Consider the following 16,243-nt stretch of genomic DNA (forward strand, 5'->3'; position numbering starts at 1 on the left):
CCGTAAGAAAAGCAAAGAAAAGGACGACCAGAGGGATAGAAAATCTTTGCATCCGGTACGACATGTTTATTCTGAAAATGAAAATCAATTGAGAATGTTCAAGGTGAAACAGCCAGCGGGTTGAAAGGAGCAATTTTTTGCGCCGAGTTCGAACAAAAAAAAGCACCCAGCGCTAGCGTCTGAATATCGGGAAATGCGACACGTTAATCCTAGCACAATGCACAAAAGTCAAATCAGAACCTGAGCTGTGAAATGCTCGGTTCATTGGGAATTCTGATTTGACGGTTTACAGAATTCGTACCTCATGCGACAATTTGCAAGCAAATTTGAACGCAAAGTGCGTGATCGTGAAAATTGCATTTTTATCTCAGGGTGACGGCGGAGCTTGAAGTTGGGTGAAGTTATAAAATATTAGCATCCGGCACCCAATTTTCGGATTGATGAAGAATCCAACAGGCATTTTGGGAACCTGGTGGAAAAGTTTGACAAGAACCCACTAAATCTGATCTTGTTCAAAATTGAACAGCTAGCTTGGTGAAGAGCTAATTGCTATTTTCTACTCCTTTCTGTGACAAAGATAGAAAAGCCGCAACCGCGTGATTATAGGGCAAGCCAGGGTGTTTCCACATTCGCCAAAATGTCCTTTTTCTCCATCTCGGAAATGCCAGCGAGACAAATTCCGTTTTGTGAATTAAATCCACCGCAGCAGTGGGAAAAACAGACATTATTTTCATTTTCAATCTTTATATTGACAATTCAATTGGGAAAACATCGACCCTCACACAAGAAAGAAATATGCTAAATAGATACATTTAGCAATGTGAGAGATGAGGAAAAAGTTCAGATATAAACTGCTTGAGTAACGTCTTAGGCAGTACATAATTTGGTCATAGTGGTTAATAACAGCGCATACATTCATAAAGTACGGAATATAAATTTGATGAAGGCGTACCACTTTGGGAGAAGCAAAGACAAAACAATTATCATTCAATGGGTGTGTTAGCCGTGTGCTAATGATGTCAGAAGAAGACAAAATGAGATTTGTGTTCATGGCAACTCAAACTTCTTTGCCACGCCCAAGTACTGTATCACACAAACACTAAGAAGTGTCGGACTTGAGCATCGCAAACGTACTTCCAATTTTCGGACGAGTCAGACATTGAAGTCGCAAGAAGAAGGCCAAAGCGAATATAAAATGGGAGATTCAGACCCAAAATGGCCGACTCCACACAGGAAGATGCGGAGCCGGGATCGAACCCACGATCTGTGCACTGTGAGGTCGACACGCTATCCACCGGGCCGCCAAACTGGCTTTTGGGCTGAATGAAAAAAATAAAAAATCTGGGATATGTTCGATGTCGAAAGGGAATAGTCAAACGGATTCCCCAATTCTTCTTTCAAGAGAAAATACAGGACTTCCTTTTCACACTTTTTGTGGATGTACTTATGATCGACATGGCTTTCAAATCTCATGTTGTCTTCTTACAGGGCGGACTTTTTCAAAAGCGTTTTTTAAAGTTTTGATCCTAATATGTCCACTTGGAAAACAAAATGGCAGACTTGAGTTTTTTTTCAGGCATGGATTCGGATTGACTCGCCGCCAACTTTCATGTGGCAGAGGGGAAACTGGCTTATCAGGACAAAATGGTGCGTTCAAGGCACATTAGGGAGCAAAGTGTCGCAGCGTGGAGGCGTCAAGTCTTGATGTCAGCGGGCCATTAGGCCGAGTGAAGGCACACGTACAAGTTCTTGTGCTCCTCCCAGTAGTGTAGCTCATCGCTGAAGCTCCAGGCGCAGGCCAGGTCCTTGCTGGTCTTCACGGCGTGGATGGCGCATTCGCCGGGCACCTTCTCGAAGAGCATTTCGGCCACGGCCACCACGCCCGGCTTCTTTTGGCTCTGGATCAGCTGGCGGATGTGGGCGCCGTCCACCGGCTCGGGCGAGGAGCTGTAGGACACCACCACGTTGAGTTTGTCGTCCGACGTGGGCACCTGAAAGCGGCTCCTCCCGGCGGGTTGGTGGTAGATCTTGGGGGCTAAGAAGCCCGTGGGCGATTTGAAGACGCGCACCGACCAGCCCACCCAGTCGTACTTCTTCTTCAGCTTGCCGACGATGGCGTCGGCCAGCTGCTGGTTGCTCCAACTCGGGTTGTCCCTCACCAGCCGCCTGGCATCCAGCTCGGCCTGCTTGGGGAAACTCACCACGCAGTCCTCGATCACGGCGTTCATCTTCTCCTGCACCACCTTCATCTTCTCGGCCCAGTCCTTGAGGAGAGCGTCTTCCTCGTCGTAACCCTTCAGGGCGGCGTGGCCCAGGAGGGCGATGATTCCGAGACAGAAGAGTTTCTTCAGCCGGGCGCAGAAATCCTCCAGGGGCCGGCGGCTTTTCTCCTCGTAGTTGAGGATGATCTCCAGCACCGACTCGCCCGAGAATGTGTCGCCCGTCACGGCGTTGTAGAGAACGTGCAGGTTCTTGTCGCCGCCGGTCTTGTCGAAATGCTCCAGGAAGAGCTTCTTCTTGACTTCCCGGAACTTGGGCTTGGCGTTGAGGATGTCCATGTACTTGCGGAACTGGTTGGTGATGTTCTCCTCCACAGAGAAGTAGGTGGCATCCATGCCGCTCTTCTTGATCTCCTCATGGATTCGCTGCATCTGGTCGGAAATGGCATCTAGGCGGTCGCGCACCTTCTGGAACTGCTCCTTCATGAAGATGGCCTCCTTGCTCTCCACGTTGTCCAGCGCCAGCTTGACGATGGGGGCCGCGATGGAGAAGACCGGGAAGAGGTCGCCCACGATGCTGGCCACGACCTCGGCGCCCTGCTCGAAGGTCTCCATCACCGTTTCCACCATGTCCTTCTTCTCCGACACGAGCCTCTGCAGCTTGGCAGACATCTCTGATGTGGGCACGGTTCTAATAAAGACGAAAATATCAAAGGGACTGAAATCATTTCTCATGCGACATTGTCATGCAGTCGTTGTCTGATGAAAAACAAGTTTTGTTTCATGTCGTGATTTTGCCAGTATTAAGGTTAAGCTAACATGTTGCATTACGATTTTCCTGTTTAATTGATAAGCTAACATGCTATATTGCGTTACTGTCTGGTGAAAAAAAAAACCTGTTTGGTTTTCTGTAACAAAGCTTTCCTGATCTGGTAACAGTCTCTACATCCAACACCAGATTCTGAACTACAAGTCATGCCTAGTCCCTGGAGCTTTTTATTGATCGCACATTAAAAAGATCAAATGTTCTCCCCTGTACAAGCAAATAGCCGCTTCTCAAATTGAGATTAACAAGAGAGATAGAAAGAGAGCGGTCAAAGCCGCTGAAGGTCCAGGTTGCCCCGGCAACGAGGCAATGGAAAATAACTCGTCTGCCCAGCTTGCTCCAGGATTTCGTAACAGACAACAGCACTCAGGTTGTTTCTGTCGCCCAGTCTGCCGTGTGTAGTTCTCATCATATACTGCGGTTATTTCTGTGTTAGCTCTGATTGTGAACACTCACCAAACTCTCATTGAGTAAACCTGATGACAAGACACTTTCTTACCCAAATTTTAATCATTTAAATTTAATTTGGAGAAATGACTCATCAACATCATGTCATTTTATGCTGTAGACGATATCGAAGTGTTTCCACTTCAGTGGCCCACTGCAGGGTTCACCTGCATTACATTGAAAGGGTGGTGAAGTGTCCCTATTCATTTTACGTTCAAAACAAACACGTCACATTGTTAGAAACAAACCCTAGTTGCGTGTCTATTTAGTCAACCCCACAAAAACACATATTAGCGTGACGTGCGCATAAAGTGTATCTAATGAACTGGCTATGAGAGTCATTCTACGTGTTGTTTCTCATGCGACTTCTCATACAACGTGTGTATCCCCCGAAAGCGCAGGAATAATGTACATGCACATAATATCCAATATTGTTCAAGTGGCCATGTAGTCTCCAAAACAATATCCGATCATAATGGCACTTAAGGGAGAGCTGAAAGCCGACAGGCCGTTAATGAGCTCTCTTAATGGGCAAAGCATCGATCGACAAGCTGAAAGCCAAACATGGCAAGTTAACAAGATTCTTTAAACCGCACACGAGCAAAACTTTCGCAGACGCAAAATCAACACAAGACAAAAGCACCAAAACCCGGAAAGTGACGTCATAACCAAGCACCGATATGACCAACGCCCAGTAAAGTTGGACTCAACACTTTAAAAATACCGTTCTGCTGCCAATATACTGACTTCGACCACTTAGCGTCAGCAAAAGAAGCCACTCTCACAAATTAAAATCTTTTTGTCTCACAGAAAGCACAAAGCGTTTGAGAGCGCAACGGCCATCGATCAAGTAACAAGACAACCACACCAAGTCGATAAAAGTCATTTTGAAAAGGTCAGCAGCAAGCCTGCGCGGGGGAAATGTTGAGTTGATTAGCGATTTAGTCGTACTCACCTCCTCTAAAAGAAACAACAACAAAAAGTTGAGGAGATAGACGTCCAAAAAATTCCAACACGGTGTACTTTCGTGTTCCGGTCACGTGATTTAGGCGCACCCGTTTAGGGTGTGATAACAAATGACGTCATCACAACTTGCCCAACTAACATTAAACAAACTTTCATGGTTTCCATGGTCACCTTGCTATAATTTTTTAAAAAATGTTATATTAAAACCTATGTTACAAAGTGCATGTAACCTTTCGGAAAGAAATTTGGACCTTGCCTCATTTTTTTACAGTAAATGAAATGAAAGAAGTTACCTTCCGAATTATTCAGTGAGACATTAAGACATTTAAAAAATTAAATTATAACATCTAACTGAGCTGTCCCTAAGATATTTGCAGTGTGTGTGTGTGTGTGTGTGTGTGTTTGAAAGAATTTGATGTATCTCTACTTTCTCTATCTGGTGCTAGAAACAAGTGAGCTCTCAAAATTGATATTGTTCTCCATTTTAACGTTTCAATGTTTCTTAATTTTTACTTAAGACCCGCGGCATTTTTTATTTTTAGTTTTTTTTATTATTATTTTTGCCGATTAACTAAAGCGGTAAGTGCTGATATGATATTTCCTCATACTACATTCCATTCTTAAAGGTCAGCTTCACTATATTTTGGGGGTGTGGTCATAAGTTTACATTACCAACTCATAAAACGGATTTATGATGTGGTACATTAGACTCCTTCCTCGAATTTCCCAAAACAGAAAATAACATTCAAGCCATTTTGAGTCTTCTTTTCAGTTGATGTCTTCTCGCTTTAGGCTTTCGCAGGTGGCTCCTCCTCGTCTTTTCAGAGTAAATAGGAAACAGTACGCTAAAAGGCTTTAGGTAAGAAACCAACAATAGACCTGTTGACATAGTCAACACAAAAGGTTGGCAAGAAAGCACTTGGCCGAAGCCTGAAAGACAGATTTCCAAATTGATCTTTTTCGGCAAGAAGAGGGGACACAATTAAATTCACGACACAATGTAAAATCAGAACGCGACATTCTTCAACTTTTAAGAGATTAATTCCTTTTTTTCTGCTCTTTAGTCGCAGTAGAACATTACCCTGATCCCCGAATGCTAATAGTATCGTCCACTTTTTTTTCAAATGCTGTCCAGGAACCAGGAAGTAGTTTGCTCACTAACAAAAAATAAAAGTACCCATCTGGCATCTAAACACACATCTCTCATTTGCTTTATTCCAGGTTGCTCCCACACACTTCCAGTGCATTTTAAAAAAATAAAATGACAAATTAGTTTGGCATTTTGAAAAATTAGCATATTTTAATGGAACATGTATTTATGTAGATTTTTTTTACGCACAGGCAGTGGTTCTGTACATTACATTCTTCAAAAAAGAAAAAAAAGTGTTTTGTCCATTGAGAAACATATACCTGAAAAGGAAAACAAGTTTGAGAAAAACAAAAGGCAACGTTTCGATGACTGGAAAGAAAACAAACATCACAGTGATTCAAGCATGTTAGATCAATCTTGGAAATCAAACGGGGTCCTGCGCTATGACAATAAAATCTGAGGGATATTCTCTTTGGTGTCTTCTGTCGTCTAGGAATGTTGGTACGTGAATGTTTATGTAAACAGGAAGTCTGGCTAGCTGCCGCGCGGCTATAGTCACTAAGCCAAAACATGTCGGTTGTTGATGAAATTACAGACTCGTCCGACATACACTTTATTTGGGAACGTTTAAAAGGAGAGATATCATGATAGATAGTTGTTCAGCTTGGTCGAGGAACGATATGCAAAGTGTGCTCACGATGAATGGCTAACCAAAACTAAACGTGGGGTAAAACTAATCAATACGATATCAAATTTACATACAAGAGCACCACACGTCACTCTTTGACAATTTCACAGTAAAGTTAATAAAACGATGTTTGGAAATGTTATAGCATGACTCCGATTGGTGACATAACGGGCTCATGACTGAAGCAGCCAATTGGCATGTCAAACAGAAGCGCTCCCCCCCTCTGACGTCACATCACAAAGCACACAAGAGAAGTAGCTACTGATTTTCTGATCTCTTATTTGTTGTAATACATTTTCATGTTCTAACGATTCAGTCGTTGATGCTCTTTTGAGGTTGACTAATCCACTGGTCAATGGAATTTTTTTTTTTTTTACTCAACCATTTTTAGGGCTGTCCTGACAATCCCGTGATATTGTGGAATGTTATATCGTGGGTGCCCAAGACCGCTACTCCATTTTTGGGATTCGGACCCCTGTGCCTTCCCCTTGGTTTCAAACTATAGATCTATTTCTAGCATACAAGCAAATAAAATGTGCAATTTTCTTTTATTGTTTTTTCCACATGTCCCCTTTAATTCAAACTCGTGGCTCTAAATGGTCCGAGATGAAATCAGAACCTCATAAAATCAACCAAAGTGGATTGACAGAGTCCATTCCATGAACATTCTTTGATTGACGGTGCGTTACGCCCCGCCCTTACTGCGGGTGGATGCACAGGAAGGCCCGCTTGTGCTTGCCGTAGTAGTAGGACTCCACGCTGAAGTTGTTGGACTCCACCACCTCCTTATAATGGCTGACGGCGTGCACCAGGCAGTCGGGGAAGCAGCGGTTGAGCGTCAGGGCCACCGCCATCATGTTGCCCTTCAGCCTCTGCTGCTCGATCTGCTCGTAGATCCGAGTCTTGTCGATGGGCTGCGGGTCCACGCAGAACGACACCACCACCCTGATCTTGTTGTCGGTCGTCAGTTCAAACCAGTTGGCCCCGCCGCTGCCGTGGAACTTGCGCCCCGCCAGCCAGTTGTAGAAGAAGATGCGCTCGCGGTTGTTGAAGGCGCGCACCGACCAGTTGACCCAGTCGTACTTCTTGACCAGCGTCGACAGCAGCGAACGAGTGAAGTCCTCGCTGACCGCGCACGCCGTCTCCTTGAGCGCCTCCTCCAGGTCCAGCTTTGCCTGGTCCACAAAGGTCTCGGTGCAGTGGTCCACGGCCGCTTTCATGCGTTTCTCCACCACCTCCATGCGGTCCTGCCACTTGGTCATCAGGCTCATTTCCACCACGCCTTCTTTGAGGGCGGCGTAGCCCATGACGGCGATGAGGCCGACCACAAAGAGCTTCTTGAGCCGAGCGCAGAAGTCCTCCACCGCCCTCCGGCTCCTCTGCTCCGTGGTGACCACCGTGTCCAGCATGGGCTCGCCCGCCGTGTTCTCCCCCGTGACGGCGTTGTAGAGGGCCTCCAGGTTCAGGTCGGCCTCGGTGTTCTCGTAATACTTGATGAACTTGTCCTTCTTCTTCTCCTTCATGCTCGGCTTGGTGTTGATGAACTCCTGGAACTTCTCGTACTGGCCCAGGATGTGAGCCTCGCGGTCAATGTTCTGCTTGTTCATCGATGTCCGCTGCAACTCCAGGGCGATTTGGTCGATCTCGGTCTGGATCCCCACCAGCTTCTGGTTGACCTGCTCGATCTTCTGGCTCAAATAGATGGCCTCCTTGCCCTCCGGGTTGCTGAGGATCTCAGCCGAGGCCATGAACACCGCCTCCAGGATCGGGTGTAACTGGCCCACGGTGGCGGCCAGGACCTCGGACGCCTGGCCGATGATGTCCACCCCTTTCTCGATCTTGTCCTTGTTGTCCACCAGCCAGTTTGCCACCCTGCTCATGGTTGCGCGATTTGACGGCCGCAAACGAACGGCGACAAAAATCAATTCCGCCACAGCCGGAGACGTTCCTGGAAAACATTGAGAGGGAGACCCTTACAGGATGTTTTTGATTCCATTTGGACCGTAAACTCTAAACAGTTTCCAGGTGTCTGGTTTAGTGACGGTCAATCGGCAACCCGTTTGCGGGGTCTCGTGCAAAAGAAAACCCCGTAAAGCCAAAACGAGTATTTGGAAGCAGAGTCGAAACAGAGCAAGATGGGAGACTACCAAAAATAGGTCCCAGGATGTCGTGTATCCTACAAAACCTTTTTTCGTCCTTCACAACAGTCACGCTGTCGGACTACCAGATAAATAACATTCTCCGTATTGGACCTGGTCAGACGTCACACTACAAGATTCTGCCCAATCGTCGTTGGTTCTTTGTGTCCGCGCCGCGTCCAGTCTCTCGTCACCGTCTTCCTATTGGTCAGTGCCGAAAAACCAATCGAAGGACAACGTAGGACATGTCACACTACGCGGCAAGACGAAGAAAAGTTCTGGTTGTGAAGCATCCCAGACACCAGAAGGCCAATCTTTTAGTATGTCACGCGGAGGCGGGCTAGGGTGCGTCAAGACAATTCGAAATCGGCTACGACGTACAACGGTTGTCTGTCGGCTCAAAAATCGGGATACGTTCATCTGGTCTGACATCCGGCATAAAAGTGTCAATCAGTAAGTCTCTCTTGATGTTCTGGTTTGGGAGAACGGTCCCGTTTCATGCAAATGAGCCACTGCTCACCACCAAAACGTGAGGACTTGCACACTGCAAGAATCAAGACAAGGGCACGGAAAATCCTACTGGATCCCCCGCATCCTGCCCACCACCTTTTCCAGCTACTCCCCTCAGGCAGACGCTACAGATCCATGCGCACCAAATCCAGTAGACACTTTAACAGCTTCTTCCCTCTAGCCATTAACTCCTTAAACAGTCACTGACGTAGTCACTCTTCTTGTACTACAAAATGGTACTACAAAACTATTGGTTACTCTAAAATGGTTCAATGATTTTGTTGTTTACGATGATACTAATGCAGCGTGTTATACCGGAGACAAATTCCTTGTGTGTTCTACATACTTGGCCAATAAAGATGATTCTGATTTTGATTATGACTCTGAATCGGAAGGAAATTTTGGACAAATTCTTGCTACTAATTTGAGCGTCCAACGACACCGGTCAGATTTTCGGCTCAGATCGTTGTTGAGGTCGCCGCCAAGTCACAGCTGGACAGAATCGGTCTTGAATTCTGAGGAGCCAGCTTCGAGACGCGCTTCCTGGCATGAGGCAAACCGGCAAAAATTTACTCGGTTGCGAAATTCCACATTTAATTGCTGGACAGTCACTGCAGACGGCAAAATATGCGCTTGCTTTTCCATCACGTCCTCTTTCAAAAGCTCACTAAAGTCACCGGCAGGTATAAACGCCAAGACCTGTTATCTTGTCTCAACACGCAGAACCTACTCCGGGTCCCATCTACGCATGTCAATGTCAGGCCGCACCCTCGCAGCCACACGGTCACAACAGAAAGTACACACACACACACACACACATACACGCACATACACACACACGAGGACCATCAACGTAACGTCGTCTTTGGGACGGCTCATTGGGTTGGACTGGTCAAGGAGTGGTGCCGAGCCAGAGCAAACACACGTGTTCACAGTGGAGGAAACTAGGTGGGGGATTTTAATGCGCCGACACGATAAAAGTGACGTGTCGGCTGGAGAAAAGACACCGGGGGAGATGATCTAAGTTGCGCTTCAACTCCCCGGAGTGGCCTGGAAAACGGCACACCCAATCCTGGCTAATGAAAAGCCTTCGGCAGAGCACTTTTTGTGCAACCTTGTAATCACACACGCATGCGTGCACACGCACACACACTCTCCTGCTCGCAGTGTACATTGCCGTGTGTGTTTTTGTTTGACAAAAAGACAAATGAGAGCTCCCATTTGAATGTTGAAAACAGGGGGGGGGGAGTACATTACAAGGCTCTTTTTGTTTTTGGGGAATAAAAGTTATTTTCATGCATTCGTTAATGGTGAATGTGTAAAAAAAATAAAAAGTCTATTTTTTTTCTTTTTTGCCCCCTAAATATTCCGAAATGATTTTTATTCAGTCAAATGATTTTGCTTTCAACCCATTAGGTGTCAGTTTTTGATCCATTTTTTTGTCAATTGTCTTTTTTGTGGAATACATTTTTTTTTCCGGTGATATGGTAGCTTAAATATATTGACAGTCAGTGAGACAAGGGGCAAAAATGGGAGAAAAGCCCAATGTATCCATTGCCATTAGATTTCTCAACATCATCTTTTTTGATGGTTGAAGATGAGGCAGGTCACATTTTGGATCCCGTTCCTGACCCAAACATGGCAGGACGGTTCATTAACGCCACTGCGACGTGCACGCTTGCTGCAGTGATGAGGTCACTCGGTGTCGTTTTACTCGACGTTCATTGAGACATCGTTTGACACGTTCTCATAAAATGAGAAATTGTTTCATCACACATGCACACACACAAAAGTTTGGTCTTGTTAAGGTGGAAATTTTTGCTAAGGGCGAGGCCCTTCTCCCAGAGTTGCACCCCCCCCCCTTTTTTTTTTTGCAGCTTGCTGGGAACTCGCAAACAGAAGAAATGGGCCTCCCTCCCTCCACGCGGCCTACAGGGCACCACCCGAAAATGTGTCCCAACAACAACAAAAAAAACACCCTTTCCACTCGAACCAAGAGCAATCGATGAGTCTTGCGCTCGACTCGAACATTCCAGGCCACTAGACGGCACGTCACTTGTGACGCAAGCACCACGCAGACAACTTCACTTCAGAGCAACCAAAGGCTTTATTTTTTTCTATTTCTAGATCGATATGCAAATATCTCCATTGTGAGAAAAATAAAGGTTTTCTTATCTTATTTCACGTTCTGTTAAATTATGAATAGAGTCAATTAAGATACAACTGAAGCCATCACGTCCTCATCTTGAATGGTCTCAATTCACGTGCAGTGCAATTAGAAACTTGAATTCTTGCCGTTTCACATTTTTTATTACTTTTTTTTCACCCCATTATGCTTTAGTGCCAACTTATTGAGCATTAAAGCTAAGCTGGCATTCAAATCCTCAAATCAAATGTTCAAAATGCATTGGAATTCACTCTTTCACTTTCATTTTTTAAAAATTCCTTCAATTCCTATTTTATTTTATTTTTCTTAAAACGTGGTCTTAGTTTATAGTGAATTGAAGCCAAAATCATATTTAAATGATCCTTCAACTCCAGAGCAAAATGGGGCTTTAAATCTTATTATTTCATTTTTTGCTTCTTTTTTTTTAAACCTTCTTTTTTTAATCTAAATGTGTTAGCTATTAGCCCGTTGACAGAGGTGACATTCAAATCTTCAACTTGAAAGGACAAAGTGCACTTGCAGGGCAACATACAGCTTAAATTCTTCTTCCATATTCTTTTTTGGGATTTTAGATTTTTTTTAATTAAATCCAAGTTCACCTTAAAAATCCTAAACTTACATTTTTCCTTTCCACTCATTTTTTTTTTTAACCGAAGAGGAATTAAAGCCAAGCCCACCTTCAAATCTTCAACTTGATCAAAATCCACCGGCCAAGCAACAAGAACCTTAATATTTGCAATTCTGCTTTCTTTAGTCTGAACCAAAATTTAATTTTGATTGGACTTTGGAGAAAATTAAAGATCGGCTCACCTTCAGACTCTCTCCAACTTGTTCAGTAATCCTGCCGGGAATGCAAGCGCCAGCCTCTGCTGGATGTATTTATGCATTTTTTTTCTCTCTCTCCCTTTATCCCCCCCCCCCTCTCTCTCTTTCTCTCTCTCTCTCTCAGAGCCTCAGTGTATCTTGTCACGCCCCCTGTGGAACTCCTCCATCCTTTCCCAGCATTCCGGACGGATAGATAGACCGTGAGCCACACTAGAAACGAAAGAGATAACATCCTGTAAACACTCCTCCCATGCAGGGACTTGTTGGGAGAAACACCCGGCATGTGTAGGGAGTAAAACAGTGGTGAGAAGTTACAAAGGATACGTATACTTTTTTTTTTTTTGCCCAGTTATCTGTACTTCAACCAAGTGTGTAGCAACCCCTGAATGGGACAAACTGAAACAAAAAAAAAAGTGTGAGTGTGTGTGTCAGAAAGAGTGAGAAAGGGTGGGTGAAGAGGGGGGGTGGGGGCACTGGAGCCGGTTCTCCCCGAGACAAAAACAGCCTTGTTGTGGCTGGGAGCCGGTCGCCAAGGCAACCGCACTCGAACTTCCGGTTCGCAATAGAACAGCCATCGCTCGGCCCCCTAAAGGCATAAATTAGTGACGGCAGGCGATTGGTGGCCGGATGAATCGCTTGGTCGCAGCGCGGCGGCCGGATGAAAGGCCACGTTTGTCTCGGCCAGCACGCCGTGACAGTCGGCGCGGGGACACGTGACGTCACGCATGATGACAAGTTAAGGGGCGTTACAGAAATTTACGGGGAAATACGCCACGGATTGTGTTTGCCGTGAAGCCTGCTGATCGTTTGCGGGTTGCACTGTGATTTTGAAAGCGATTGTTTTGGGGCTTTTCATGACATCAGGCAAGTCCAAATTTTAAACGGGGTGTCAAACGTACGGCCTGCGAACCCGAAACGGTCCATCCCAGAGCCCAAACTGGCCTTATACAGTATAGCTACATGTCTGCGTTATACTGCCCCCCGGTGGCCAAAGGCACTCACACCAGATGGAGTCGCACAATGTGCATTGAAGTGAAGCAAAGAATGTGGGAAAAAAAGATATTTTCAAATTAATTTAACTATGACTTGACTGGGGCGGCCCGGTAGTCCAGTGGTTAGCACGTCGGCTTCACAGTGCAGAGGTACCGGGTTCGATTCCGGCTCCGGCCTCCCTGTGTGGAGTTTGCATGTTCTCCCCGGGCCTGCGTGGCTTTTCTCCGGGTGCTCCGGTTTCCTCACACATTCCAAAAACATGCGTGGCAGGCTGATTGAACCCTCAAAATTGTCCCGAGGTGTGAGTGTGAGCGTGGATGGTTGTTCGTTTCTGTGTGCCCTGTGATTGGCTGGCAACCAATTCGGGGTGTCCCCCGCCTGCTGCCCGAAGACAGCTGGGATAGGCTCCAGCACCCTCCGCGACCCTAGTGAGGATCAAGCCTCTTGGAAGATGAATGAATGAATGAATGACTTGACTGTATCTTTTTACTCAGTAAAATATAGAGTCCGTGGAGAATTTCCATGAATTCCATTGGGGGAAGATGATTTCATTCGCGCTTTAATAATTAAACCTATTTAAATAAAAAAACTTTTTTTTTTCATCTCATCTCCATTGCACAGATTTTTCATTTGCCGTTGGATGTGGAACGCATCCCCGGCGACAAACAGGGGTCGAGCGTAACCTTCTGTCAACCTCTTTTTGTCTAACAAGTCGACGCAGTCGCTTGCCGTCAAGGCCGTTTGCTGCGTTGAAGTGACGTGAAGAATGGCTTCCTATCGACTAGCTTTTATCTCTTTGACCTTGGCCGGCGTCTCATGTTTCCAACACGCCACCAAGTGCTGCTCTCCTCAAACGTCCCTCTAGCGTGCCCGCTGGCCAGTGTCGGCAACTGCAAGTGGGAAAGAATTTGCGAAAAATCATTCTGAAGAACACACTCGACTCAAAGGATGATTTCAAGTTCATGACTGGCAGTGATCATGAAATATTGGGTGAGTTCATTGTATGACTCATGCGATGGTTATAAAAAGTCAACACACCCCCGGTTCAGTTTGGTGATATACAAAATTGAGAGCTATTTTGCAAATCTTTTATAAACTCGGTTGTTTGTTTTTGTAATCTTTTCAAGAGAGGGTGTAAAAATAAGCGAGTTAATGTGGTTGCATAAGTGTGCACACCCTCTTAAACTGGGGAGTTCTGTGAGTTCAGATGAAACCAATCACATTTAAAGTCATGTTAATCGGGAGTCAGCACACACCTGCCACCAGTGAGTGAGTCTGACGAACAACAAATAAAACGCAGACTGATCACGAATTGTTTTTTGTTTTTTTGCTTTCTCGCAGAAGCCTTTAGGTGTTGTGCCGACAGTGACTCCTATTTGGAACTGTTGAAAATTGCTTTCACCTTAACTCGGACCCCTGTCGATTTTGTTATGGCCATTTTTTTTCTCCTTTCTTTACCTCGGTGGACTATTTCCGTCCCTGCGTTTATTTGAAACGTGCAAGGTGCCGATGTCATGAGCGCATTTGGATAACGCCTGTGGGAATCGCTCTGTTGCAAACAAGCTACACAAGATAAGTACGGCGCTCTGAAACGCAAATATTATTTTACTATTGCGAATAGCGGACTGGACAAACCGGTTTGTGGCTGCAGTCGGAATAAAAATGAGTACAAAGCCCTGACGGGTGCATCATATTTCTTTTCCTAGAATAACTGGATTAACAATCATAACAAAAAGCACATTTTGGTTACGATTCCTATGTTGAGTGACTCCCCCAACACCTCATGCCCCACAAAAAAAATTTTAATCTTAAAAGATGACCATCATCTTCCAATTTAGAGTCACATTAAAAAACACATTTTAAAAACAAATTTAAAACGAATCACTTTTTTTTAACACATCACATGGACGAATAAACCACCTGCGGCGCTAGAACCACAGGTTGTGCTACTTCTTCCATTTTTGCGGTTTGTGGAATGTTTCCCTGGCGATAAATGGGTTCACTGTACTGTCACGCGATATGAATATTTCAACAGAAACCTTTTGCCGAAAGGGAGGATGTCCCCGCAGATGTTTCCGGGGGCAAGCGCAGAGCAGGACGTGCAGTGACACATTCGGCCCATAGGGGTCAACAGAGGCTGAGACAAGAGGGAAGATGAGCAGGAAAAAGAGGTCGCCTTTGGTTATCTGTCAATCCTTCGGGTCAATACCAAGCGACAGGAGAGGAAATGGAAGAAGATTAAAAAAAAACAGGTGGGAGGGAAGCGCTATCGATTCCACGACGCTCAGTCGGCTTTCTCCGAGCTCCAACAACACGGCACACAATCCAATTATCTTTATCGGCCTTGCATGTTGCTTGGCGACAACCCCACTGTCTTCGTTTACTTAAACGAGATGCTGAGATACACGCACGAGTCAGCATAATGTCCCTTTTCATCCAATTACAAAAGAGTGTTCAGGTCCAGCTGGAAATCAATCAAAAAAATCTGAATTGCTTCATAATTTTACACATCACAATTTCTGAGAAATAATGTCTTAACCCTTTTAAAAAAAATGTAATACCACTTCTCGTGTCATAGTTCAACTTCACGGTTTTGTGCCTGTACCTGCACTGCCTTTGCCCGAAATAAAACATTTGAGAAACCAATGTGTTTGCATAGCTGGCCTTGGCCAACGGTCCTCATTTGCTTAATGGCCCGTTATCAACTGGTGATCCAGCAGGAGAGCGGTGGAGCGTTAATCTTTACAGCATCACAAGAGAAAGTAGATACAGCACACGCTTTTTGCGGGTAGCCATATATTGGGAATGACCGATGGAAAATTCGACCATTTCTCTTGCTTTGTTTTCTTTCTTTGTGCTTGGTCAGGTCAAAAAAGAAGCAACTTGTAAATATTTAGACGAAAAACATGATGGAATGTGATTCGGCGGGGGAGTATGAGGTGGGGGGGCGCCTTTTGGAATTCCCCCCCGGGCCCACTGATGACAAAGTATGCCCCTGCATCTGATTGGCTGAAAGAGGGAAGATCATCCCAGTGGAGGTCTTGGGCTGCTGAGGCTCTTGTTCACTTCCTGTTTCTCATGCTCTTCTAGTGTGTGTGTGTGTGTGTGTGTGTAATGAATGACCAGTATTTCCAAGCGTGAAAAGTAATTTCGGATACAAGCGCCCGAAATTAGTTTTCTCCACAGGGTGTCCGGGCTCTCCCTTAGAGATAAGGTGAGAAGCTCGGTCATCCGGGAGGGGCTCAGAGTCGAGCCGCTTCTCCTCCACATCGAGGGGAGCCAGATGAGGTGGCTTGGGCATCTGATTCGGATGCCTCCTGAGCGCCTCCCTGGTGAGGTGTTCCGGGCATGTCCCACCGGGAGGAGACCCCGAG

The 16,243-nt window shown here is 45.6% G+C and overlaps 2 protein-coding genes across 3 annotated transcripts; both read right to left on the reverse strand.

Annotated features, from left to right (window-relative positions):
* Nucleotides 1-724: 724 nt before the first annotated feature.
* rpz4 (rapunzel 4) lies at nt 725-4,580 on the reverse strand. The gene is made up of 2 exons (XM_052065245.1): nt 4,448-4,580; nt 725-2,910 (listed from the first exon to the last, which is right to left on the reverse strand). The coding sequence occupies exon 2, from the start codon at nt 2,889-2,891 to the stop codon at nt 1,719-1,721; it is 1,173 nt and encodes a 390-aa protein (XP_051921205.1). The 5' UTR covers nt 2,892-2,910; nt 4,448-4,580; the 3' UTR covers nt 725-1,718.
* Nucleotides 4,581-5,731: 1,151 nt separating this feature from the next.
* On the reverse strand, nt 5,732-12,015 carry rpz5 (rapunzel 5). 2 transcript variants are annotated; one of them, XM_052065243.1, is made up of 2 exons: nt 11,862-12,015; nt 5,732-8,184 (listed from the first exon to the last, which is right to left on the reverse strand). In XM_052065243.1, the coding sequence occupies exon 2, from the start codon at nt 8,114-8,116 to the stop codon at nt 6,935-6,937; it is 1,182 nt and encodes a 393-aa protein (XP_051921203.1). In that variant the 5' UTR covers nt 8,117-8,184; nt 11,862-12,015; the 3' UTR covers nt 5,732-6,934. The 2 variants fall into 2 exon arrangements, with proteins under 2 accessions (XP_051921203.1, XP_051921204.1); XM_052065244.1 differs by having other exon boundaries at nt 11,729-11,921.
* Between the last annotated feature and the right edge of the window lie 4,228 nt (nt 12,016-16,243).

This window comes from Hippocampus zosterae, chromosome 5 (assembly GCF_025434085.1).
Source record: "Hippocampus zosterae strain Florida chromosome 5, ASM2543408v3, whole genome shotgun sequence".
In the NCBI taxonomy this organism is placed as follows: Eukaryota; Metazoa; Chordata; class Actinopteri; order Syngnathiformes; family Syngnathidae; genus Hippocampus; species Hippocampus zosterae.